This window comes from Lates calcarifer, linkage group LG7_2, assembly GCF_001640805.2.
Source record: "Lates calcarifer isolate ASB-BC8 linkage group LG7_2, TLL_Latcal_v3, whole genome shotgun sequence".
NCBI classification, from domain to species: Eukaryota; Metazoa; Chordata; class Actinopteri; family Centropomidae; genus Lates; species Lates calcarifer.
In genome coordinates, this window is record NC_066854.1 from 9702098 (window position 1) to 9726658 (window position 24561).

Below are 24561 nucleotides of genomic sequence, written 5' to 3' on the forward strand. Positions count from 1 at the left end.
ACTAAAAACATACAGTGGTCTGTGCTGCCCATTGTTTAGTTTTTTGGAATATATGTATTGTAAACGGATTCCGCAAATTAACATTTTCATTTATCACATATCTGTTACTAAATGTACAGGGCGTGGTCACACTAATTTTATTTTATCATTTTATTTGTGCCCGTGAACAAAAACTTTATTTTGAAAGTAGGGACAGGACGCTTTCATTTAAATAAAGCTACCTTGATTTAAAAAAAAGCTTATCAGCTTGTCCTGAGGAATAGTGTGTATAATTATCGACACTGAGGAGGCCTATGTTTGATCTTCAGACCTCATATATCTGCTTCATGTCAGGATGCTTACTTTTCATTCTAATCAGATATGCCACCTGAGGTCTGGACGCAGGTGCCTATCTTGACGGAAGCAAGGAACCTGTTTGACACAATGAAAAAAGTTGGACTTCTGGGAGTGTTACTGCTACCACAGGTGAGAAAACAGATATATGTTTGAGTTGAATCTGTAAAAAAAAAAAAATTTTTAAAAGAAGTTTATTAGTGCCTCAATTTTTTTACAGGCAAAATCATCATCAGGTTGTCATCCTCATGTAAATCTTGTGAAAGAGGAGGAAAAGTGCATGAAAGATGTGCTACTCTTTACGTCGCACAAAGCAACAGGTAAGTCAGCACTGTTTCTAAACTGTGTACTTTAGATCTACAGTTTTATATTGTACTTAAAACACTGAATTAATGGATTAATGCTAAGTGAAAAGTTCCACTGAGAAAATGTTGGTCTCTGAAATGAAGTCTTTTGAACCTGCAGAAATTTAATTCAGTGTTTTAGTGACACCTTGTGGTCATATGACATAATGCACCCAGAGAGCAGCAGGCACAAAACACATTAGAAACACAATGCATTTTATATTTAAGGGTCAAGATTGTTCCACATATGGTGGTTATGGTCTCTCTTACAGTTAAAAAATTAAATCAGAGTTATCTTTTTTTTTTTTTCATTTTATTGACTTTTTTATAATGTGTCTCAATTATTTTGTATGGCCTCCCAACAAATCAAAATCAAAGTAAAATGTGTAATTTCTATTCCATTTATTAAGAGAACAACATCAGTGTTCACTGTAAGGGAATGTGGGATGACCTGAACTGTTGGCCGCCTGCTTCTCTCGGGGAAACAGTCTCTCAACCGTGTCCAGAGTTTTTCAAATCAGATGGTGAGCTACAACACCACGCACACACACAAACACAGTGACACACATTTACAAACACCCATTATTCCTACCACATTGCACTGGTTAATTATTTGCCAGGAAACTCATTTGTTTTCATAAGGAAGTTTCTCCCTCTCAGGGTCTCTATCCAAACATTCAGCCATAAAATGCTTCTGTACATAGAGACACCGGCGAACACAATGGAGTGCTGCGTTTACACTGGGAGATGAGAATGATAGATTTCATAATAATGTATTTGAAGAACCAGAGGTTTATGGGAGCTACCTGAAGAGAGAAAGTAATAGTTTTGGGGCTGTTTTACTGTCCAGTAAATCTGACTCCACACATCTACAAAACCCCTGTGATTTTATTGCTAATTTACAGGGATAGTACATCGCAACTGCACTGCCAATGGCTGGACAGACCCACTCATACCACATGAAGATGCATGTGGAAACCCTTTCAATGAGACATTTACCTTCTTCGAAGAGGTTGGTCATATCTAATATACAGATAATATGTCATTTATCTAATATATATAGGCTGAAATACTGTATAAAGTCAGAAAATACTGTCCCTGCACTGTGGCTGTTTGCCAGTGTCAGACTGTCAAATCATACTGATTGGAAAGCAATAAACATTGTTCTCTTTCATTTGTTCAGTCCTCAGATTCCCATTTGTACTTCTCCTACGTGAAGACCATGTACACAGCTGGATACACACTCTCTCTCATCTCTCTCACCATTGCCATCATTATATTCTGTCTGTTCAGGTAAGAGAACAGAAAAGGCTGTTCTTTTTTTCTTATCTAATCCTGCATTACCCTCCTTTTGACTTTTTCTGCATATCATAATCAAACACTGAATCATGGCTGAAACTGCCTTGAAAACCGAAGAATTATATAATGACCCTGAACTGTGTGTGTTATGTCTTCAGGAAGCTGCACTGTACCAGGAACTCCATCCACATCCAGCTGTTCATCTCATTCATCCTGAGAGCCATCTTCATCTTCATCCGAGACTCTCTGCTCTTTACTAATGAAGAGCTCTACCACTGTGACTACTACCCAGTATGAATACATGAACAGGAAGTGGATGGGTGTTTTCCAGCTTCGTGATGCAGTATAAGCTGCTGTTACCTCATCTTCTCTCTTGTGGTCCCGTGCGATAGGTGGCGTGTAAGGTTGTCCTGATGTTTTCCAACTACTCCATTCTGGCAAACTACAGCTGGCTGCTGGTGGAGGGTCACTTCCTCTTCACCCTGGTGAGCCGCTCCTTCTTCTCCCTGAAGCAACACCTCGCCTGGTACATCGTCCTGAGCTGGGGTAGGGACACGTGTTGACAAAAAAATAAGCACAGTTCTTATTTTCTCTGCTTCACACTCATACACATATTCAATACTGACTTATGTCATCACACAGGTTTACCATTGATTGTTATTGTCAGCTGGGGGTGTGCCAAGTATTTTTATGAAGACGAAGGGTAAAGAGGGAAAAATCTGTTTCACTCATTCATTTGAAGATAATCATGTAGTATGATTTTACAGTTATTTCTTATTTCTTTGCCAAAGCTGTTGGGAGACCAGAAGACATGAATGGATTTGGTGGATACTTCGAGTGCCAGTTCTTCTAACTATATCTGTAATAAAGTTTTTCTCTTTTACTTAAATTCCATTCATTTATAAACAATGTTTTTAAAAAATAGTTAAAAATTTTAGATGAAGAAGAAGAGGATTAATATCACTGTCATATTTGTAGGCTAAATATGAAGGTACAGCTAGCAGCTGGTTAGCTTAGCTTAACAATAAAGACTGGAAATGGGGAAACAGCTAGCCAACAGCACATCAGCGACGCTAAAGCTCAGGCCAGAGTATTACCTGGCTGCACCAGTGACAACAGGTTTTAATCATTTCAGATCAATCTCATCTTTTTCTTGGGAATTTTGAGGATACTGGTGAGCAAACTGAGAATGCCAGATGCACAGAGGAATGAATTCAGCCAGTACAAGTGAGTATTGATCATACTGTGTTATTGTTGCTCCATCATACTATATATCTGATAAGTTGAGGGCAGTAGTTGAGGCTATATGTAAAAGCAATGTCTTTGTGTTTTGCATAGGATCAGGGAGTAAACATCGTTCCTCTTTGCTTTGTTAATCCAAGTAACAGCACACACACAAGGTTAGTTTAACAGTGACAGAATAAATACATGTGTGTTATACTGTAGACAGTTGCCTGTTAGATGTCATACTGTTTAAGCCAAATCTTTGGTGGTTTCCATCCCAGTCATACAAGCATTCTTGTAGAGACAGAGTTTGCAGCCTTCAGCACATTTGGCACGATCACAGAGAAATATGTGTGACAGCTGGGAAAAATGACCATTTACTTCAACATTAAGAAGGAAAATGTTCTCCTTTTTCTCTCACCAGGAGGCTGATCAAATCCACATTTTTTCTGGTGGCTCTGTTTGGTCTGCATTACATCCTGTTTGTTTTCTTACCTGTCGAAGTCAGCAGCTTGGTGTTTAAGATATGGACCTTTGCAGAGCTGGCTCTGTCATCCACGCAGGTAAATTAACTGTATGTATGGCAGGGATAAACATCCACTTAACTCAGAATAACAATAAATGCAGATACGCTCACTGACCTTTCTCTCCTCACATCTCTAAGGGTTTTGTAGTCGCTGTCCTTTACTGCTTCATGAACGGAGAGGTAAGAATGGGTTAAGAGACAAAAACTTCTGCAGTAGTTCCTAAATTAAATGTGTGTTTTTGAACATGTGGAGAAACTTGGGGATCTATGACGTGTAAACTTTCAGGTGCAGCATGAGATTCAGAGGAGGTGGAGGAGGTGGAGGCTCACTCAGCACCTGCCCAGTCGGCCAAGGCAGCATCACAGCTCCATCAGCCACAGTGCATCTCCGCACACACAGGTATCCCTGCTGCCTTGCTCTCCAGGAAGCCCGACAACCGGCGGACTCCCTGTAGATACAGTGGAGATGTGATTCAAGATGGGATCGTCTCATTTTCTCTCACTTCTCATCCATACATAATAGACTTTGGCTTAGCGTAGACTGTCAATTAGTACACTGCTGCAGCTCGAGTGTTAAATACAGTGGTACTGTAAAATGCTTATTTTTAATCCCTTGAGTGTTTTTATTTGAAGACATATGAATGTAAAATGCACTGTGGAGGCCCAGTTATTAAGCTACCAGGCTTACTTGTTTCTAATGCCTACACTAATGTATCAAAATAAACCTGCAACAATTTGTTGATATTCAGTTGTCATAGATAACATTTTTATTTATGTTAAGAAGTTTAAAATTTTGGTAAACAAAATTTGGTATGACTCAAGCAGCACTATACATCCACAACCTAGAGGTATCCTGATTAAAATGGTTGAAATTCAGTAAAATCAAATTAAAGGGGCTCTCTGACTACTTCCATAGACAGGGGACTTTAGAGATGCAGATTAAAGAATGAATGGTCAAAATTGATGCTGTAGAGGTTATGATAACCTGACTGTTAGCTGTTAGTCTGGTTAAAGCTCCAAAAACAATGTATCCTAAAATTCCCATAATGCAACTCTTACACAGATAAAAGTGGTGAAACTGTTGTTGGACATTTGGCCTTATAAGTTGCTTGCTTGAGGACAGAAACAGTAGAGTGCTGAAGCCCAGAGAACAAATCTTTATGTTTGATAGTCAGTCAGATGCTCTGAAACTGTTTATGAAAATGTATCTGGCATTAGCACAACAGTGAACATTAGGCTTTAGATTCCATATTTTGCCTTTAGCTTCTCCACCAATTCAACGTAGGCGGCCATCGCTTCTTCTTTGGAAAGACCTGTTTGGAAACAAAGCTGTTGGTTTTTGCAGGACAACCACTGGTCATGTCATGGTAAACAGAAGTCACACAGCTAAGCCTGTATTAGCAATTTTGGGAAGTGTAAAACTACAATGTTAGGCATAGGCTTTACAGCATTTTTTATGTGTGGCCTTTTATGTAACTCTCTGTATTTGACTTTTTTCTTACCTTGTTTTGCGCTCCATGCATCCCATTTTGCTTTTCCTATGAAGTCGAAGAACCCTGGACGCTCTGTGGATGTAAAATCAACCATCAATAACTGGGCTTTGCAATAAGCAATGCAGTTTGTTAAGTTAAATTAAAATGGTTGAGCCACACAACAATCTTACAAGTCCCTGAAAGCCTATTTCTCTCAGTCAGTTCCTTGCTTAAGTATTGAGATCCACATTAGGACACGGGTTGAGATTTTAAGTTACTTGGGGGTGATGATTATAAACTTACATAATGGGTATTTTAAAGGTCAACACTGTAAATTTTAATTTGCCTTTTTAGACAAATGAATAATAAATAATTTAGCATTTCTCCACCAGAATGTTGGGCTTTGAAATAGCATTTAGACCTCAATGTTGGGGAATTAAAAGTTACACTAAACATTGTACACTTCAATAATATCCTCAACTTATTAGACAAAATACCATAATAGAAGTAATTGAAAACAAAAAACATTTACAGATGGCAGTGGGGGTCTTGGGCTTGTATTGTGTGTGCTTTTAAAATCCTGGTCATGATTCTGACTATTATTATTGGAATATTGCTTTTCTATAATAACTATTTTGTATCTACAGTTTTTAGCTAGCTATTTAATAAGAGTATTTGTGGGGCTTTGAGCTCTCCTAACAGGTGGGCAGGGCTGAGCTGGAAAATGCTGATGCTTTGTACTTCCATTTTTGAGAATAAGACTAAAATATAGATATATTTTTTCTGAGTTTGATTTCTGTTCACTTAGTCATTAATATTTAATTTTATAATCAAACACTTACCACCTGAAACTAAATTATCAGGGGCTTCAAAGTTCTCATTTGGTGATAAGAAAGAAAAGATTAAAAAAATGAACTGCTTCTATAAACTAATCAGTTCTGGCATCATTCAATGTGACACCAAACTCGTCAGACCTCATTTCTGTCTCAGCTCCACCCTGCTGGCTGTTACGTACAGGAGCAGTGTTTTTTAGCATTTCCATATGAAGTGTACAACATTAAAAGTCTTCAGAAAACACTGACTCACCTATGTTTATATCGCCAACTGTGGCTTGTTTATATAAGCCATATAGTACTGTCATTTCTTCTTGGTCTGGTTTTTGTTTCAGTACCTTCACCTCCTCTGCTGCTTTGTCAAAGGATTCCTGGTCAGAAGAAAGAAAAGGTTTTAAAGTTATCTTGAAACAGCCTTTTAATTTACACAACACAGTATGAATTTCATTGTTAGTGTTCGATATTCAGGAACAAGCTCAGACTTGTAACATTAACACAAGACTACATGTGTAGCTATGCAGAGCGACTCCTGCTTGGTAACAACCTTTTTACAGTCCCTGTGAATCTGGATAAATCAACTTCCCTGAGAGATCACTTCATTTTCCCATAAATCTTTTATGTAACATGTTAGGAATGGATCATACTTACAGTCATGTCTGCAGTGAGAAACACACCTGTGCTGTAGCAATGTGCTGCTGAACGCACTTCTCAGTCAGCGCTCGTCCGACTTGTCCTGCAATAATGTCAGTTTGTCTGTGTTGGGACTTGCTGAGGGAAAAAAAAACCCAGGGTAGGTTCTTGAGTCAACACTATCAGCAACAGCAGCTATCTTGAATCTTTAAGTCTAAATGCTTGACTTGTGCCCCATAATAAACACACACATTACCTGTAGGTAACACTGCAGGTTTCCTGTTAAACTTGCAGTACTACAAAACAAATGTTTTTGGTAAAATCTGAAGCCTCTTTCATATGCTTGATAAGAAAACCATGAGCATTTTGTGAACTGTTGTCTAGTGTTTCGTAGAGCTTCATTAAAACATCTCTCCTGCTACACATGTGTTTTCCAAAGTACATTTCCAAGAAAATGTTTTAGCTTGGGGTGACAAGAGAAATACTTTTTTTCTGCCACAAGATGGCAGCATCCACACATTTAATGATCTGATGGGTTCATTGCTATAGCACACAGATCTGTCAAATCTGTAAATTATAAAAGTTAGCTTCAGTTTTGACTCAACTGAGAAGTCCTTACATAAAGCTGGTGAATACATTTGGATGAACAAATGAGCCTCATGTCTATAAAACAAATGTCATGTTAGTACAATAGTGAAAAATGCTTTATTCTATATTCTAGAAATCTCCATTTGAAATCTTTATGGCAATAGACACTAACTTAAATTTCAGTACACTACTATGACATTTTAATTTAGATTTAGTGAACACATCCATCAGGTAACATAAAATCTTTGGCATGAACACAACAAAAGAAAATAAGATCTCACATAAAACATACAAACTGCTGAAATGATAAAACAGCTGCAAACAGCATCGTATGTTCATAGTGGAAACAAAGTTCTGTAACACCTCAAGAAGCTAACTGCTTCACACTTGGGTAATGTACAAAACCTGAGTAAGGGACTGTATAAGAATTATTAAGGGGGAGCATGTGATCAGAAAATGGAGCTAAAATAGTTAGCATTTTTATATTTACAGAAGAAAGGGTGGCTGACTTTTATAGGAGAGCAGGGGATTTTTTCTTTTTTCTGTGTCTGTATTTCTATTTTAATTCAACCCTCCCTATATAAGAATTACTTCCCTATGTTAGAATGAACATATATTTACATAAAAACAAGAGCGTTCCTGTGTGCTGTGATTCATAATCATGGCTAAGAGCAGCGGTAATGTTTCTGTATCAGGGCTTTCAAAAACTGAAAAGACAATGTTATCTCTAGCAGAGAGTGCTTTGTTTTTCACTAGCTTTAATACTCACTCCTTTATTCTGCATCTTAAAGCAGACCTGCAGTTAGTAGTGTACTGCTAATATGATCAGTTCTGGATGTGTGCATTAAAAGCCATTGTTGCGTTTACACTGTAAGAGGTTAGAATACAACCTTCGAGCAGCGCTGCTTCTTCAGGGCAGTCACTATCATAAGTAATGAGATGGGCCTGCTTTCTACCACTGGAGACAGCTTTTGGAAAATAAAGGAATGAAGTTTGATGCTGAACTTGCAAAGTTCATTCAACTGCAACCAAGACTCTTAAAAATGAGTTTATACATTATATATAAACAAAAAAAACAAGCTTGAGATAAGACAAAGCTTACTGACAGCTTGGTTCAAACACAGAGGGTCAGTGTAAGGGACACATTTGTCATAAATTTGACATATGCTTATTTCACTTCTAGCTTCTGTGTTGGTGGTGCATAGGGTATAGTAATGTTTTTTTAAACTGTGTAACATGGACTTTAACCCCCACACATCCTCACCTCAACAATTTTCATACAGTCCCTAACCATTTGTACGAACAGCAAATTGAATTTTCAAAGACGTAACAACTAACAAAAATTATATGAAGCCTGTTTCACTCTTGCACGAGGACACAACAAGACGATTGAAGGGTTGAAGGCTGTTTGACAAATATCAGCACAAAACAGTCTTTGTGTAGCAGAGAAAAGGTATTAAAACCTTTAAATGACAAAAATACACGAACCAAGAAACAAGGCCAAGTCTGTTCTGATTATCAGAGTGAAGAAATCTTACTCCAAAGACTCAGTTATGAATGTAAAATTCAGTTGTACTGCTTCAGTGATGAAGTCTTCAGCAGGTTCATTAGACATGTAACAGTGACTCTGCATAAATTACACCAGGAACTTCTTTAGTTCTGGGTTGAAACTTCCAACTGAATGTCAAGAGAGAATAATAAATTAAAGTACAAGGTACAAGCACAATCTAAATACTCATGATTTGTATGCATAGTGCAATAAGGTTGACCAGTCCAGGTCAAGTATTTCTATGGAGCTACCAACTAACTTGTTGAAAAGTTGTTGAAACACACACCTCTGAAAGCAGGCTTTAGAAACAAGCCTTCCATACATTTCAACAATATGTAAATCTTCTGTGAGGTTGGCTGAGTGCTGTTTGTATTCACAAGTGCACACACACAAAGAACTCTACTTTCACACCTTTTGTCTGGATTTTCTTACACACATCTAACGGGCTGTTTTTCACACATTACTGACATCCTCCAGCCCGTTGTGGCAGTCGTCGCCTGGCAGGGTGAAGCGGATGTGTCGGCTCCTCTCCCAGCCGCGGCGGATCTGCCGGAGCCGCCCTGCCATGCAGGGCACAAAGAGAGCCAGGCGGCCCAGCAGAACCACGAGCGGGAGAATCAGGACCAGTAAGAAGGTGGGGGGCATGTAGAAGGGGTACCGGTCTGATTTGAAGGCACGATCCCAACCAAAGAGGATCGTGTGGAGGGTGGCCATAGACAAGGCGCAGTAACCGAGTGTGGACTGCAGGAGGTGAAAGAAACAGAAATCTACCATTACAATCATCCTGTCCTCTTCAGTGTTTGAACAAGAGACAGAGAGAGTCACTCCTCTTCAGCTCCCACCAGTCCACTACATTAGCTCATTGTGTTACCGGTGACTGCAGACTCTGAGTACCACTCATGACCTGAGTAAACCTGAGTGTGTGTGAGTGTGTGTGTGAATGTCATACACCTGCAGGGCTCACTACTTAAAAAAACATCACAAGCCAGCCTCATTTTTTCTTGTTCATACTATAATTAGTAAAAAATAAAAGATAATAAAATAAACCAATAGACACAAAGAAAATATCATAAAGCAGGGGAGCTGGGACATCATAAGACAGATATTTTTTGTTTCCTTGCTCTCTCTTCTTTTTGTGTTTGTTTGTCCCCCTCTCCTCTCCCTATGTAATTATTTACTTACTTTTCTTGTTTTTCATCTTTTGCCCCGTGTACACTTGCATACACAGTCTCACCCATACAGAGACATACACAGAAATCGTCTGCACTGAACCCTCTCTATCACATTCAAATCTGACACATACATACATTCTTTTTTGTACCAAATGCATGTTTTGCAGGATTTATGCCATTTTTGTAAAGCAAAACAATTTTGGCCTTAAAATACTGCACAAAAATAGGTCACATTCACACCTGTATTTCTGCTCATTTGGTCTTTTATAAGGAGAGTTTATAAGGAGAGTCGTAACAACTGAACCAAAGCAATGATAAAATATGCTCATTTATATGAATTATCATCCAAACAGGTCAGGTTTTCCAAAATATGGTTTGGTTTAGTCTCATCCCTACCAGTGGTATCAACTCAGTCACAATAAACAGGTCAAGTGGACGATGTCCTGCCTTCAGGGACTGAGGCTGGACCTTAGTGTGTAATTGGTAAATCATGAATGAGACTGATGCTCACACACAAGTGCATCTCTCTAACACAAGCACACACACATTTCTATCCACAAAAACAAGTAAACTCTGTCTCCTGTCATCGACACACAGGCACATAGAGTATACAGCACTGTCCTGCAGCTGTGGGCAACACGTCTACATGTGAAAGAACTGCCTTTCATCACACAGGGCTCTCAGCACATGACTAATCTGAGGGCCACCGGATTATGGAAAGATGAAAAGGGGGGGGGGGGGGGGCAGCTCAGACAGACCTCAAGTCCTGGAAAAATGGAGGCCAAGACGGGGGAAGTCAAGGAGGAGAGGAGGGGAGGGGAGGAAGTGTGAGTCACAGCACTCCTGATGGCTCGGTCACAGCCCAAGTTTAACGGCAAATCTGGGGCAGCTGCAGGAGGACAGTCACAGTGTTTGTATGACTGCAAGACCATGTGAGCATATAGTATAGGAGACATAGTGTGCAGCCGTCTGCACATCGGCCTGACACCTGTCTGTTTATGTGTCAAGCTTCACGTGTATGGGTCTCTGTCTGTCAATCTGTTTTAATCCTGTTTGTCTGTCTCCCTGTACTGTATAGAAGAAGAGCAGGAGCCAGTTCTTCACATTTGGCAGCATATATTAACGTAAGTAATGTCTGTGTGTGTGTGTGTGTGGGACTGTGTGTACCTGTATGAAGCTGAACTCCCTCCAGTTAACAGTGTTGGCCACTGACGGCAGCGAGGTAACAGCCAGCAGAGAGAGCAGCCCGAGAGCCATGATGCCCACAGAGAGGTACAGCTCCATCCTCCACACATCCTCACTAACCCACGCGTCCTCCTGTCCCCGCCTTCACCTGGACAACAAACACCAAAATCATTAGTGTGTCCAGGATAGATTTAGCTCCACTGATTCCACTTTGGATGCACCACATACATAGCAACAATCAAGCAGTTTTTGGCTGCTGCATGAACACACTGATGAAAGAAGAACAATAGTACACTGATTTCAAACAGTTGTTCATGTTTTCATAGTGTTGCAATCACTTGCTACCAACATTAAAGGCAAAAGCTACAACTACACCACTACAGTAATGTGATGCAAACCATGACACGCCATATGAATTTAACTGTTTCAAACAATTCATTATAACAGCTGCAATACAATACAATATGATGGAACGCGATGCAATACTATTATGCTTACATTGTCCCCATGGGGTCTTGGACTTAAGTGTTACATACATGTAACCGCCTCCAGAGTAATATAAAACAAATAAACAATTAAATAACAAGACAGCACATATTGTAGCAAATCATGACAAAGCCAAGTTTTCCATTTACTTAGATTTTTAGGCCAGATGAGGCAAATCTAACACCTCTGTTTTACCCTTGTTAAACTTGAGAAAGTTGTAAGACATCCAATGCTTAATGTTAACAAAGCTCAATGAGGACTTTTGTGATGACTTTTAATGAATTATGCATTAACATCACTCTTGAGACATTCATCTCACTCTTCTGCTTCTTCCTCTCACCTGTTTAAAAGCAGCATTGAGCAGTTTGAAGTGAGCAGACTTCCTCAAGGGAAGACACAGGCTGTAGATGGCGTGCAGGACGGCACACAGGAAGCTACACAGCCCAAACTGCTTCCTCCCAGTCAGCCACCGGTCCAGCCAGTTGGGGAAGCGATTGTACTTGGTGCCCCACCACAGCTGGAGGAAAGCAGCAAACAAACCGGGCAGGTAGACCAACGCTAACATCACCAAGGCCACTGAGGGAAGAGTAACATTGACAGTCTCAATGGGCATTTTGTAGAAAACACTCTTTCCTGATTTGATGTAGGGCTGCAGGATGTCACGGGTGAAGTTGTACAGGTAGAAGAAGATAAACAGAAGCAGAGTGCAGAGGATGGGAATGCGCCAAGAGGGAAATAGATAGAGAGGGAGGTTTTCAATCTCCAGAGAAGAGGAGAGGAGGCCCATATCGACGGGGACGAAACCCATTCTGCGACACAGCTGCATCACTGAGCTCTTGGCCTTGTGACTGTCACTGCACAGGAAAACCTGAAGAGAAAAGATGACAAAAAGATTAAAGAATTCAAAGGTCCTCACTTAAAGTCTGTCTTCCCAACTGAACTCCCTGAACCTTTATCCCAACACATTTGACTTCATGTCAGAAGTATCACTGGACCCCCACAAGGGGCTGGTGATGTGTCCTACCTGCCTGCTTCCATCCCGAGGGCCCATTTGAAGTGTCCAGGCAGATATGGTGTTAAACCCTTTGACTACAAAACTTTCTGGGAACAGATCAGCAAGCTGTTCAGCGTGTGAAGGCCCATCAAGTTTGATCTGCAAACCATTGCTGACATCCACCAGTGTCTTCCCAGCCAGTGCCGGCTTTAATTCCACCAGCGTGGAGTGGTGCTCAGGGAACACGGCAACAAAGACCAGGTCTGCCTGATTGGCTGCCTCCATCTGGGAAGTCACCTGGAAAACAAAGACTGAAACGGTCAGGTCATGCACTACATTAAGAGGAGTAGATGCAAGTAAGAAGTACATAATAATAATCACAGAAACTATATGAGACATTGAACAATTTATAGAAAGTTAAATTAAGTTAAGCTACAGAATGAAGTTAAGTTAAGGTAGGCTACAGACAATCAAATGATGAGACATCAAAAATAATTGTATGTGGTTAAGTTAGCTATTAATTATTTCTTTGATTTATTGTCAGAAAACTGAGTTTGCCTCAGAAAACACACAGCTCTGAGACATTTTCATTCAAATGGCCAAGCAGTAATTTTGAAGTTGTCAGTATTAGATATTCTTCCACCCATATGGGCAAATGCTGAATCCTCATGGATGCAAAACCAGTTTTTCACAATAACATTACAAAATGAACTGCAAGTAAAATCTTAGCTATCTGACAGAAGAAATGCTTTTTAATGCTGATATTGACAGATACTTGCACTCTGACGATACAGAAAGGGAAACCTTCAAAATGATGGATTAACTGCTCTATGCTGTTCCCATACCACAACTGTCTCTCATCCTGGAGTTTATCTATTGGGTCTGTAATCAGGATAATGACAACAGTTATTATCTTTAGCGGGGGTGGGAGTCTGAGTAAAAATGTAATTATCACTATGGGGAGAGAAACAAAAACACCAATTACATGGTGAGTATGAATCTGAGTGTTAGTGTCACTGTGTGTGTCACCTCAGCCTCTTCAGGGAACAGAGCCCCAGAGCGTTTGGGGGCTCGACTCCCCACCACCACTTGGTAGCCGGAGGCCACCAGCCTTCTGGCAAGCGAGCGGGAGAAATCGCCCGTACCCAAGATGCCAATCACAGGGGCGCCGGGTTCAGACACGGAGGCCTCAAGATGTCTGGAGCCGCCTCCTCCTCCACCCCTGCCACGGATTAAAGGCCTCGCCATCTCATCAGGCATAGTACACTGACAGAGAGAAGGGTCCTGGTTTAGGGTTATGTTTATTTACGTTCATATTATCTCTAAATAAAAATACAAAGCAAATGACTTTAAGATGTTGTTGACTTCTTATTTACTTACAGACACTGACTGTCAGGTCCAGATGGTAGAGGCTTGTTATTTCATTCAGCATAGGAACTAAAAATAAAGGCAAAAGTAACGAAGGATGTATAAAATGCAGGTGAAAGACACTTTGAATATGTTTGTGTTTCTATCTGGCATTTGTCTGCTTCTTTCTGGAACACAGAACTAGGATTCCCATTATCTCTCTGTCTCAACTGACATGTCCTAGATCCGTTACTCTGCACTGTTGAAGCAATGAGTGGCCATCCAATAATAGCATCAATGGATACGCCAAATGCAGTAACCGCTAACCCGTAAGCTCAAAAACAAGACGACGTAAAATTAATTAATTAATTAATGCCCATTTAAACAACGAGTCTCCCATTCCTAAGTCACGGTTAAGTTTCATACATTCAACAGCTGAAACAGTAAAATGTAAGTTTCATAAATGTACTGCTCTCTTACTCAATCTGATTCATGCCGAATTTTTCATAAAACCGCCGCAATTCAGAAACCGTTTAAAGTAATGCTTTATCATTTTATAAAACTGACCGGCAAGTGATCAAACATTAAATTGCCAGAAATCAACATTCATATTCTCTGCGAATGGAAAAGCGGCTTGAAGCCATCTGGCTTGTCCTTGGCTGAACTCGTGGAAACTTTACCTCCGAATAAAGTTACTCTCCTTCACACACAGGACGACGCAAGCGAGCAAAGAAGTACATTTTGGTAAAAACAACAGCTTAGAGGAAATAATTTAGCGTCTGTTAATACGTTTAGCGACATTTTTTCTTATTTACAGTTAGTTACTCACCGCGCTTCTCCGCTCTCTGTAACCTGGTGCGTCTCTTCCTGATAAGATGACGCAACGGTCAGAGCCCGCCCTAACCACGCCTCCACGTGTGTGTAAAAGATAAAGCTGAACAATGGTGTTTTAATACAGCACCTCAAACACTGACCACATTATAACAACAACAAAACAAACTTTATGTAGCAGGAAGGAAAGAAATGGAAATAGGAAGATATAAGAGACGGAGAAGACTATATAAAAATAAGCAGAATTCAGTGCACAAACCATAAACAAAAGGTATGAAATCAAGAGGAAGCCAAAGGAAAAAAAATCTCTCTTAAAGGTGTTAAAGGTGCTATATTATGTATGTTTTTGCTATTGCTACATAGCCAGTGTTAGCATTAGCAGGTGTTTACATTGGCCATGTTTCAAAGACAAGAGGTTAGAATATGTCCTCTGGGCAGTGCTACCTCTTCATCCTCTCATGTTGGACTGAGGACAGGCTGGATGCCACAGTGACTCACTATTACAAAGTGGTATTGTGAGATGGGGCAGGCTGGGGCTAGCTGGTTTGCATGCTAACTTCAATAAAAACACTTAACATTGGTGTTAATATATGGAGGAAGCTCTTAGTGAGTGAAGAAATGAGGTTTGATGCTGAACGATGTGCAACATTTTTTCTAGACTGCTTAGTAAACAGCAGTTAATGCTAACATAGGCTATGTAGGCCATAAGACAGCAAAGACTTATGATACCTTTAAGTTTTTGGACCAGTTGAGTCGAGATACATCACAGGTCCAACTTTTACAATTATGTTTAGTGTTAATTAGCAAATGTTAGCGTGATAACACACTGAGCTAAGATGGTAATTATCTTGTTAGCATTGTCATTGTAAACATGTTAGTATGACGACAGTAGCATTTAGCTAAAGGCTTCACTGTGCCTCAGTGTAGCCTCACAGAGCTTTTAGCATGGCTGTAGACTCTTCAGTCTTGTTTTTTACAACAGTTTTAGTGGTATCTACCAAAACTGTCTGGTGTTGTGAGAAGATTTTTAATAGCAGATTCCTCTTTTTCCCCTTTTCCTGTAGAACTGGTGTATATGATAAACTGGCCCTGGGATTAGAATAAAAAGCAAAAGCAAAATCATGTTAAAAAGATGTCTGACCGCAGGTTAGGCACTGTCAACATGACTTCATCATGTCTGCCTTTGCCACTTGCAAAAGGTTGAACCCCCCTGGCTCACAGTGCTGAATCAATGTCACCACACGCAAACATGTACACACAATCACACACACAGACGCACACCAAATGTGTGCCCTCCTACCCTCTCTCTTTCACCCTCTCTCGGCCATGTTTGTTTACAACGCTTAAGGTCAGAGTCCTTGACACACATATCTGATTTTGAGATTCTTCATTCATGGTATCGATTACTGGTGTCTCCCGGTGTGGTACCCCATTAATCTAAGTCAAACCAATTGAAGTTATTCTGATCCAATGGGGACAGATTTCAGCTTACTACTTTCCTATAAGCCTGGAAAAAATGTTAAACCAACATAAGATACAGCACAGTCTGTTAACATTATTGTTTTTACATTAACCCAGCAATCAGAGAGTTGTAATCAATCCTACTAACACGCATCAAGTCTAGTTAATGAGGGCAAAGCCTGTTTAATCTCAGTTTAGTGTGTAAATGGGTTGTATGTGAAACACTGTGGCAGACAAGTAAAGGCAAGGTCACAAACGGTTAGCCTGAGTTGGACAGGTACAGCTATGTTAACATCTGACAGGACTTCACTGTCAAAGCGTTACATGGAGGAAGACATTTGTTTCTTCGCTTTCAAGGGCAGAGGTGTCTTCAGTGCCCTACATCAGGGATTAGGGTCACATGTTGAGACAGGGGCTGATGTTGCAAGTTCTCATCGCTGTCTTGTTGTGGTTCAGTGAAGGTTTCCACACAGATTTACACTAAGACTCTGTGACATTTTGAATAAGTAAATACAGTATGTTTGGATGATCCAAAATGAATGTAATTACAGTGATTCATCCTGTAATACAATCACTCTGATTCAAGTCTGTTCTCTGGTGACCTTGCAGCAGCTGTTTATCAGATGTTTCATTAGAGGGTTGTCATCACTTTTTTCTTTACGGGGGCCATGACATTTTAACACACTACAACTAAAGAAGGCCTGAGACTAACGCAAACAGCTGCAGATGGACAAAATCTTCTTTATCTTTAATAATGTGATGAAACACATACGGCACAGCAGCCATGTGCTGCGTTCAGGCGACGCAAGCATATACAGAGATGCTGTGAGTAGCACAAAGCAAGATACAAAACAAGAGAAACAGATTTACTCCATGATTTACCATTATTAGTTTGTTTCAATGGCACTTTGTTACATTCCAGTGGCGGGCAACAACTAAGTACATGTAGTCAAGTACTACAATTCTGACGTTTTCCTCCACTCTCTACTCAACTACATTTCAAACTGCAGAGAAAATGCTGAGTGTAAATAGTATTAAAATGGGCTTTCATGTCATGAGAATCTTAAGGATTAAAATGCTTAAGTACATATTTCTGTTACTGCTTCTCTTCTTTAATATTCTGAATGCAGGACTTTTATTTGTAAGTATTTCTACGTTGTGATATAACAACTACTAAAGAAAAGGATCTGAGCACGCCCTCCACCACTGGTGTTTGCACGATGTGTCATGTTGTTGAACGTGTTTCTCAGTTTGTTTGTTTTACTGCTTTGCAGCATTTTTTAAATACTGCACGTGTTCTCAAATTGGTGAAGATGGTTCCTTCACTTGCTTGTGTTTTCTCAAGTGGCAGTACTTTGAGCTCTCAGGGCCACTGTATTTCCCGTCCGCTTGTTAAATTTCCTTCAATGACCTTAAACAACAGCGCACAGAAAATAGTCTCAGTTTCAAGCTTCACCTGATTAGTCTGAAGGCAGCTAACGATGGACTGTCTCAGCATATGGTTTGTGTGTATAACACGGCTGTGCACTAACATACAGCGTGATTAGAAGCATGGTAGCACCACAGGGCAGAATAATCTCAGCAGCTCCAGTGCATAATGTGGACAGTGTGTCGTGCATGGCTCACTATAGCCTACAGATACAGTTCACTGTACTAACCCTGAGTAAAGGTCATTCTGCAGTCATGTAGGAGAGTCAGGAGCAGAATGTGTTCTGTATGCCTTTCTGCACACCTATTTTTAGGGTTTTGTTTTGCAGATGATTATTGTTGCATTGTTCATTTCAGAGAGGGGTAGATAAAAAAAAAATCGAAGACATGCCAGGATGTTTCCAACTTCACCAGGACGGTCAGATCCTCAAATTCTAACCTCAATTTCATTTTTGACCCGGCTCTCATGACTCCTCATGCTCAGTCTCACCTTCAGACATGAGCAGCCCAGCCCGCAGGCGTTTTCTGAAGAGTTAAAGCTGAGCTGAGCACAAGTTGAAATTGCTCAGAAGGGGTGTGGGGGGGGGCTCCTGCCCTGTGAACGCAGGGCTTCAGCTAAGCCTTGTCTCCGGCCTCTGAAGATTTCTCCACATCGCCTTGAGCTCTAAAGCCTCTGTCGTGGATGTGGTGCCTGTGCTCCAATTCCAGGTGCTTAGCTCCCAACCCACAGTTTTGAAGTATTTTAGGTCCTTTGGGAGGAATTTTTGAGCTTGAGGACAAAATCAATAGACGCTTTTATTTTCAATGAGCATAGTCTTCTTTATTGAGTGTCTGAAAAGCTTAGCCTCTTTGGAAATAACTGATGAAGGGCATTAATAATAGTCTTATTCAGGTGATGTGTTCATAAAGCACATGGTTAGAACAAGTGCACCGTGGCCTCACTGGAAAAGAAACAAAAGAAGCTAAAGAGGCATTTAAGACAAATCTGTATGCAACAGAGTAATGATTGCTGGCACACGGAATTTTAATTTGTTGGGGAATCTAAATTCAAGACCTGTGGCTCTCCACCTCGTGAAACAAGACATCAAATATGTCCCTGCAGCCTGGGAGCTCAGGGCTGGAGGTGTCGACAGCCGTCAGACATCTTTGGTCCATTTCCTGCATATATTACCCAAGCCCCCCCCCCCCCCCCCCCCACACACACACACACACCTCTCTCTCTGCAGACTCTGTGTATGTTTATGCGTAGTGACCAATGCAGTTGGTCATTTGATGTCACCATAGTGATCCTGCCCTTGGCCATTTGGTCCTGACTTTCAAAAGACCCCTCATGGTTCTGAGTCAAATACTTAGCCATGTGGGCAGCTGCTGAGATCACAAGCTGAAGCTATTTGTTAAACCTGACTTAAACCTGAATTCATTCATGCTGAAAATATAAATACTCACATCTTTAATTCATTTTTTGTTGATTTTGGAAGTCTACTGGATGGAGAGATATATCTGGACATTCACCTAAATAATTTTCTAAATTAAAATGCTAAATCCTACATTAAATTGATACATGCATGATAATTGAAAAAAACAAAACAACATATTTTCAATATGGATTTATAATATGTCACATGGGTTAGAAATGCACATAAACCCAGATCCACAGTTTTATAGCGGAAGAAATTATGGATTTATCTCTGAAACCATCATTTCCAGGGGGAGTGAATGAATAAACTGTGCGGTAATTTTGGCCCTTAATGTATTCCGCCCATAAGAACTTACATAAACGTCTCTATACCGTTGAGATTTATGAAAATAAATATGCAGTCATCTGGCATTTATATGTATATATGCATGGATTTATACAGCCAGCTGTAGGACTGAGGTGTTTTTCTACATGTACATAATGAGTGTTTTTTTCTGCTGAATCATATTAAACCATTTAGTGCCATTTTGAATAAACATTGCGCAGACTTCAACTTTACGCACAGGCTTTGCCATGCTCTTACTGTCATGTCAAACAAAATGAAATAGAGCACTTCCTGTTAAGCATTTAAAAATAAAAGTCTTGTTGCTAAAGACGCTGCAAATCTGATATTTTACGCTTTTAGATATTGAACTACATTTTAAAAAATTATCAAAATAAAAGTATTAGGAATTAAATTCTTAACATGTCACAAATACTTATGTTGAAGTTGTATTCCTGAATCATTATTATTGATGCATGATACTTTCATGTTGTAGCTGTGTGAGTTTAATATAAGCATTAATATGTCATTTAATGTAAAATCTCAATGTGAAAGAACTAGGCAACCTAACTGCAGCTGTCATGAGTGTAGTGGACTAATAGTAGAGAGCAGCATGGACGGTAGCATCTAGGTCTGTGAGCCAACCCGTTCACAAGATACTGTTTTAATTTGTAGGCCAAACCTCCTCTCTTCCGGTCTTATCGTCACTAACTCTGACAGCTGCACGCAGCTGGACGCAGCTGTCCGCGCGCTCCCATCCATCTATCCCAGACGCGCCCCCGCTCCCCGGTCACAGCCGCTGCCCAGGGGCTTGAAGCCACCAATTAGAACAGCTGGACCGAGGGATGCGCACTTAATTAACTCCATCTTTTTGTTTTTATCGTCCTTGAAGCCCCCCTTGTGCTCTGTCACGATTCCCCTCCAGAGAGGCTCCACGGATTTACTGTCGTCCATTAGTCCCCGACCCTGCGCGGAGGAAGTGGTCGGTGGTCTTTCTGGTGACCGCCGTCGCGATGGTTTTGCTGGCTCTGGCCGTCGCTGTCCCCTTACTGCTGCTGCGCAACTCCGAGACCTCCGCTCATTACTACGAGATGATGGGCACCTGTCGGATGGTCTGCGACCCGTATACCCCGAAACCGGGAGGTGCCACCGCCATGGAGGTGATCCAGAACGTGAACGGTGTCGCTCCGCAGCCGCCGATGGCACAAGGGAGTCGCGGGGAGCCAGGGCGACCGGGTAAACCGGGACCCAGAGGCCCGCCGGGAGAACCAGGACCCCCGGGTCCGAGGGGGCCACCGGGAGAGCGCGGCAGCGGTAAACTCTCCTTCCCCGCGTTAACCGGAGCTGCTGAGAACGGAGAAACGGAGGGTGCGAACTCCACGGGCAGCAGTTTCAGGATCGCTTTTTATGTGGGTCTGAAGAACCCACATGAGGGATATGAGGTGTTAAAGTTTGACGACGTGATTACAAACTTGGGGAACCACTACGACCCGAGCACCGGCAAGTTCACCTGCCATGTGTCCGGGATCTATTTCTTCACCTACCACGTCCTGATGCGGGGAGGAGACGGGACCAGCATGTGGGCCGACCTGTGCAAAAACGGACAGGTAATATTATAATTTCATAAGACAAAAACCGACCTCTGTGTGGTTTTATAACCAAATACCAAAGCCGTTTCACTTATGTGTGAAAATAATTAAAGGAACCATTTTTACGCACAAAAAGCGCACAAGCATCGCCCGAGGCTCGAGCTTTCACACGAGTTATATAACTGCATATTCCTACTATTCATATCTTTAATGAATTCAAAGCAACATCAGTGATGTTTCTGGTCGGATCCGAGCGTGTCTGCATGCTCTGTTTGGCAGTGGCGCTCATGCGTAAATCCTGTTTGGATGAGTGTTTCCTCTCAGACGTGGATGAGGTGTCAGACATGAGTCTTAACATTATCACTGTTCATTGTAGAAGCTGACAGGGGATTGAATTTGAAGGAGATCAGGGTTTAGGTTGAATCTTATTCTATCCTGTTGTTTTAAATGGTCCTGTTCTGTCATTTCCTCTTGAATTTCCACCAGGCAGTTTAGAATTAGGAGTCAGAAGTTTAGAATAGGCTCATTCATACACTAAATGTTACTGTTATGGCTACAGCACTGCTGTTTCACTCTGCCCCTCAGGTATTCATGATCTTTTCTTCTCATCTCTGTTGCATTCTCCTGTAAACTAATGCTCATTACAGAGAGTCGTGTCCCCATTTTTCTCCAGGTCCGGGCCAGTGCCATAGCTCAGGATGCAGACCAGAACTACGACTATGCCAGCAACAGTGCTGTGCTGCACTTGGACTCTGGAGACGAGGTCTACGTCAAACTGGACGGCGGTAAAGCTCACGGAGGCAACAACAACAAGTACAGCACCTTCTCCGGCTTCATCTTATACCCAGACTAAACACACCACAGCAGGTCCATGGACAGTAATCATCACTGAAAATTGTTTCCAGTAAAGTATATGGTCTAATATATTTCTCTTTTGAAGATAGGTGCCACACTGCAACTGTATGTTCTGTTTGTTCAGTGAGACATCTTTTTATTTGTATTTGATTTAACTGAAGTTCAGCTGGCGGCTGCTGTCATCAGTGAATATATAACATCAGTGACATGTAACATGTAATTTAAGTTTCTTTGAATTAAAGTGAAGACTTACTGGCTGCTTACAGGCTTAGAGGTACAGTACACTATGTAATATTTTGAAACAAATGCATGAAAGTCAAGATATTGAATGAAGTCAGATAAGCAGTTTTGAGAGTATGAATTAGCCAGCAGTGTTTGGCCGTAGGGCCTGGTCACACCAGTGATGAAAACAGTTCAATTTTATGGCAAAATGCATTGATTTCAACAGAACTGGCACATTCACTGTGTTGATTGTGTTTAACTGCACAAATCTTACACATCAAACTTTTTCATATTTTGATGAACTTTAAGCTACAAATTTGCGACCAAAATGGAGGAAGCTAACGTAGCTTAGTAGCTGTTATATTTAACCTCTGTTGAAGTATACACTGCTCTACAAGAGCAGGGATGGTTTGTCAATAGATAGTATAATAATATATAACGAGGCAAGTCAATGGTAAAGACATTCTTTTGAATAAACTGTGATTATGTCCATTAGCGACTAAGCTAACAAGCTTATAACTGATTATTAGCAAGCTAGCTAGCTTGGAAAGCTGTCCCAGGGGAGAAACTATTGTAACTGACTAGTGCTAGCATGTTGGTGGCTGATTAGCTTGACAGCAGTAAGCACACCATTTTCTATAGTTTACAAACTAACCCTGTGAGTGTTTCTTTATCACCAAACCTTCAGAATCAAATTCTGGATTACTTTCACTGTTCCACTTTCTGGTGTGACCAGGCCTTTACTGTTCTAACTACAATACTGATGCGTCTAAGCCATATGAGATTAAAAGCCCAGTCTCCAATTTTATTTCTGATTCTTCCCCAAAAGTATGCACATCATCAATATTGATTGCAAAATGAGAGCAACAACACACAAAGTACATCCTTCTCCACACAATTCAACTGTCATGCACCTTAACTGGATGGGTTGCACCTGTTTTAGGACATATGATGAGGTCAGTGGAAAGTGCTAAAGCTGATGGACGTCACATTGTAAATGCATTAGGTGAGATACAAAATGTTCTAAGTACTCTGAATGCTATAGCAGGCAGAATTGTGGTGCTTTCAGTAGTATCAGTCAGTGTTTTACAAAATAACCCAAACAGCAAATCAAACATACAAATAAATGTCTTCAATTAATACTGAATCTGTTATATTTTGTTCTCATATATGCCAATAAATATTGTTTGACAAAAAGTTTGCACTGTGTGAAATTCTCTTACATAAGGGGGAAGATGAGAAATTAGAAGTACAGAAGACGCTTTAAGACATGAGCGAATTATTTTCGCATGCAGAGGTAGATGGAGCATTTGTCATTCACGCTTTCAGACACATAGTGTTCTTTTATTTTCATGTCAGAGCTACATATGTCTGCGAGCAATCTGCTGTTAGTGGCCTTCAATGAAACCTATCTGTGCACATTCTGCTCCACACTTGCCTGAAAACTGCTGTCTGTCTGAATGTGTTGCATTGCGTTGTAAGCTACAGACCGGCCTCGCTGCAGTGTGTCCTAAAGGTTCCAGGTGCCTCCCTGAACGTCCTTTGCTCCGCTGTAGCTGGAGGATCATTTTTAATCAGTGGACACCATTCTGCTCTCCAGTGTGTGGTCTGGTGGGGCTGAATTTTTGTGTCCTGCAAACCACTATAGCTGTGTCTCTTTTTAAAACTACACTGTGGTCCTCACATTTTATTGTACTAATACCATCAAATGTTGTTTATCAAAAAATCTATATCAATTATTTTTGAGGGACAGTGAGATTGCTTGGTAGCTATAGAGATAAATTCTCCAGATGGCTGAATCAGGTATGGTGGCAAAACATAAATAACAAATTTTAAAACTCTAAGACGTCAACTTAAATATTCTCACATATAAAACTGGAAGCCGGTGGCTGCCAGCTCCCGTGTTTCACTTCTGATTAACTTGTACTGAGGTTTGCAAATGCTGTACCAGACTCAAATATTGCTGTAAGCCTTCATTAAGATGATGGCTGTTTTGTTTGTGTTTAATTTTTTTTTTCTACCCATCCCCTCAGGAACACACCAAAACAGCTGTTTACACACCACTCCTGTCAATTTAAATGGAAATCACGAAAACAAATATTGTCATGCCTGCTTAGATAAACCTCTATTAAGGTCTTGGCTGATTTTCCTGCACTGTACAAACTAACTGTCCTCCTCAGAAGGGACTGTGTTATTATATACCGGCTCAAGGTAGAAAAAAATGACTGTTGTTGCCACAGTTTTAGGACAATAATGGTACAGTTTGTGTGGATATATAGAAGAAATGAAATGCAATTTGTGTTTGAAAAGGTGTGTGTAAGCCATGACACACTCCAAATTACCCATAGTGCTCTGCAGTTTCTGTCGTCAGCAGGATTTCAGTCTGGTTCATTGACAGCATTCTAATACATTTAACACATACGTCAGGGACAAAACAATAAAGTACTGGGCTCA

At 40.7% G+C, this 24561-nt stretch overlaps 4 protein-coding genes across 4 annotated transcripts; 2 read left to right on the forward strand and 2 right to left on the reverse strand.

The window, feature by feature from the left end:
- Positions 1-152: 152 nt before the first annotated feature.
- LOC108891887 (secretin receptor) lies at positions 153-4470 on the forward strand. The gene is made up of 13 exons (XM_018689233.2): positions 153-465; positions 554-653; positions 1088-1201; positions 1583-1689; positions 1861-1970; positions 2135-2267; positions 2369-2522; positions 2619-2679; positions 2768-2837; positions 3112-3203; positions 3625-3763; positions 3865-3906; positions 4013-4470. Exons 1-13 carry the CDS (start codon positions 361-363, stop codon positions 4196-4198), a joined length of 1413 nt encoding a protein of 470 aa, XP_018544749.1. The 5' UTR covers positions 153-360; the 3' UTR covers positions 4199-4470.
- On the reverse strand, positions 4471-6864 carry LOC108891888 (acyl-CoA-binding protein). The gene is made up of 4 exons (XM_018689234.2): positions 6680-6864; positions 6285-6402; positions 5229-5291; positions 4471-5039 (listed from the first exon to the last, which is right to left on the reverse strand). The coding sequence occupies exons 1-4, from the start codon at positions 6683-6685 to the stop codon at positions 4966-4968; spliced, it is 261 nt and encodes an 86-aa protein (XP_018544750.1). The 5' UTR covers positions 6686-6864; the 3' UTR covers positions 4471-4965.
- Positions 6865-7338: 474 nt separating this feature from the next.
- Positions 7339-14897, reverse strand: LOC108891886 (metalloreductase STEAP3). Its single transcript, XM_018689231.2, is given in 8 exon segments — positions 7339-9539; positions 11138-11287; positions 11289-11303; positions 11982-12509; positions 12666-12932; positions 13665-13901; positions 14016-14072; positions 14812-14897. Coding segments are annotated over 6 exon segments (1479 nt in total). The 5' UTR covers positions 13896-13901; positions 14016-14072; positions 14812-14897; the 3' UTR covers positions 7339-9251.
- A 5246-nt stretch (positions 14898-20143) lies between these two features.
- On the forward strand, positions 20144-23297 carry LOC108891865 (complement C1q-like protein 2). The gene is made up of 2 exons (XM_018689198.2): positions 20144-21048; positions 21704-23297. The coding sequence occupies exons 1-2, from the start codon at positions 20455-20457 to the stop codon at positions 21881-21883; spliced, it is 774 nt and encodes a 257-aa protein (XP_018544714.1). The 5' UTR covers positions 20144-20454; the 3' UTR covers positions 21884-23297.
- Positions 23298-24561: the final 1264 nt, after the last annotated feature.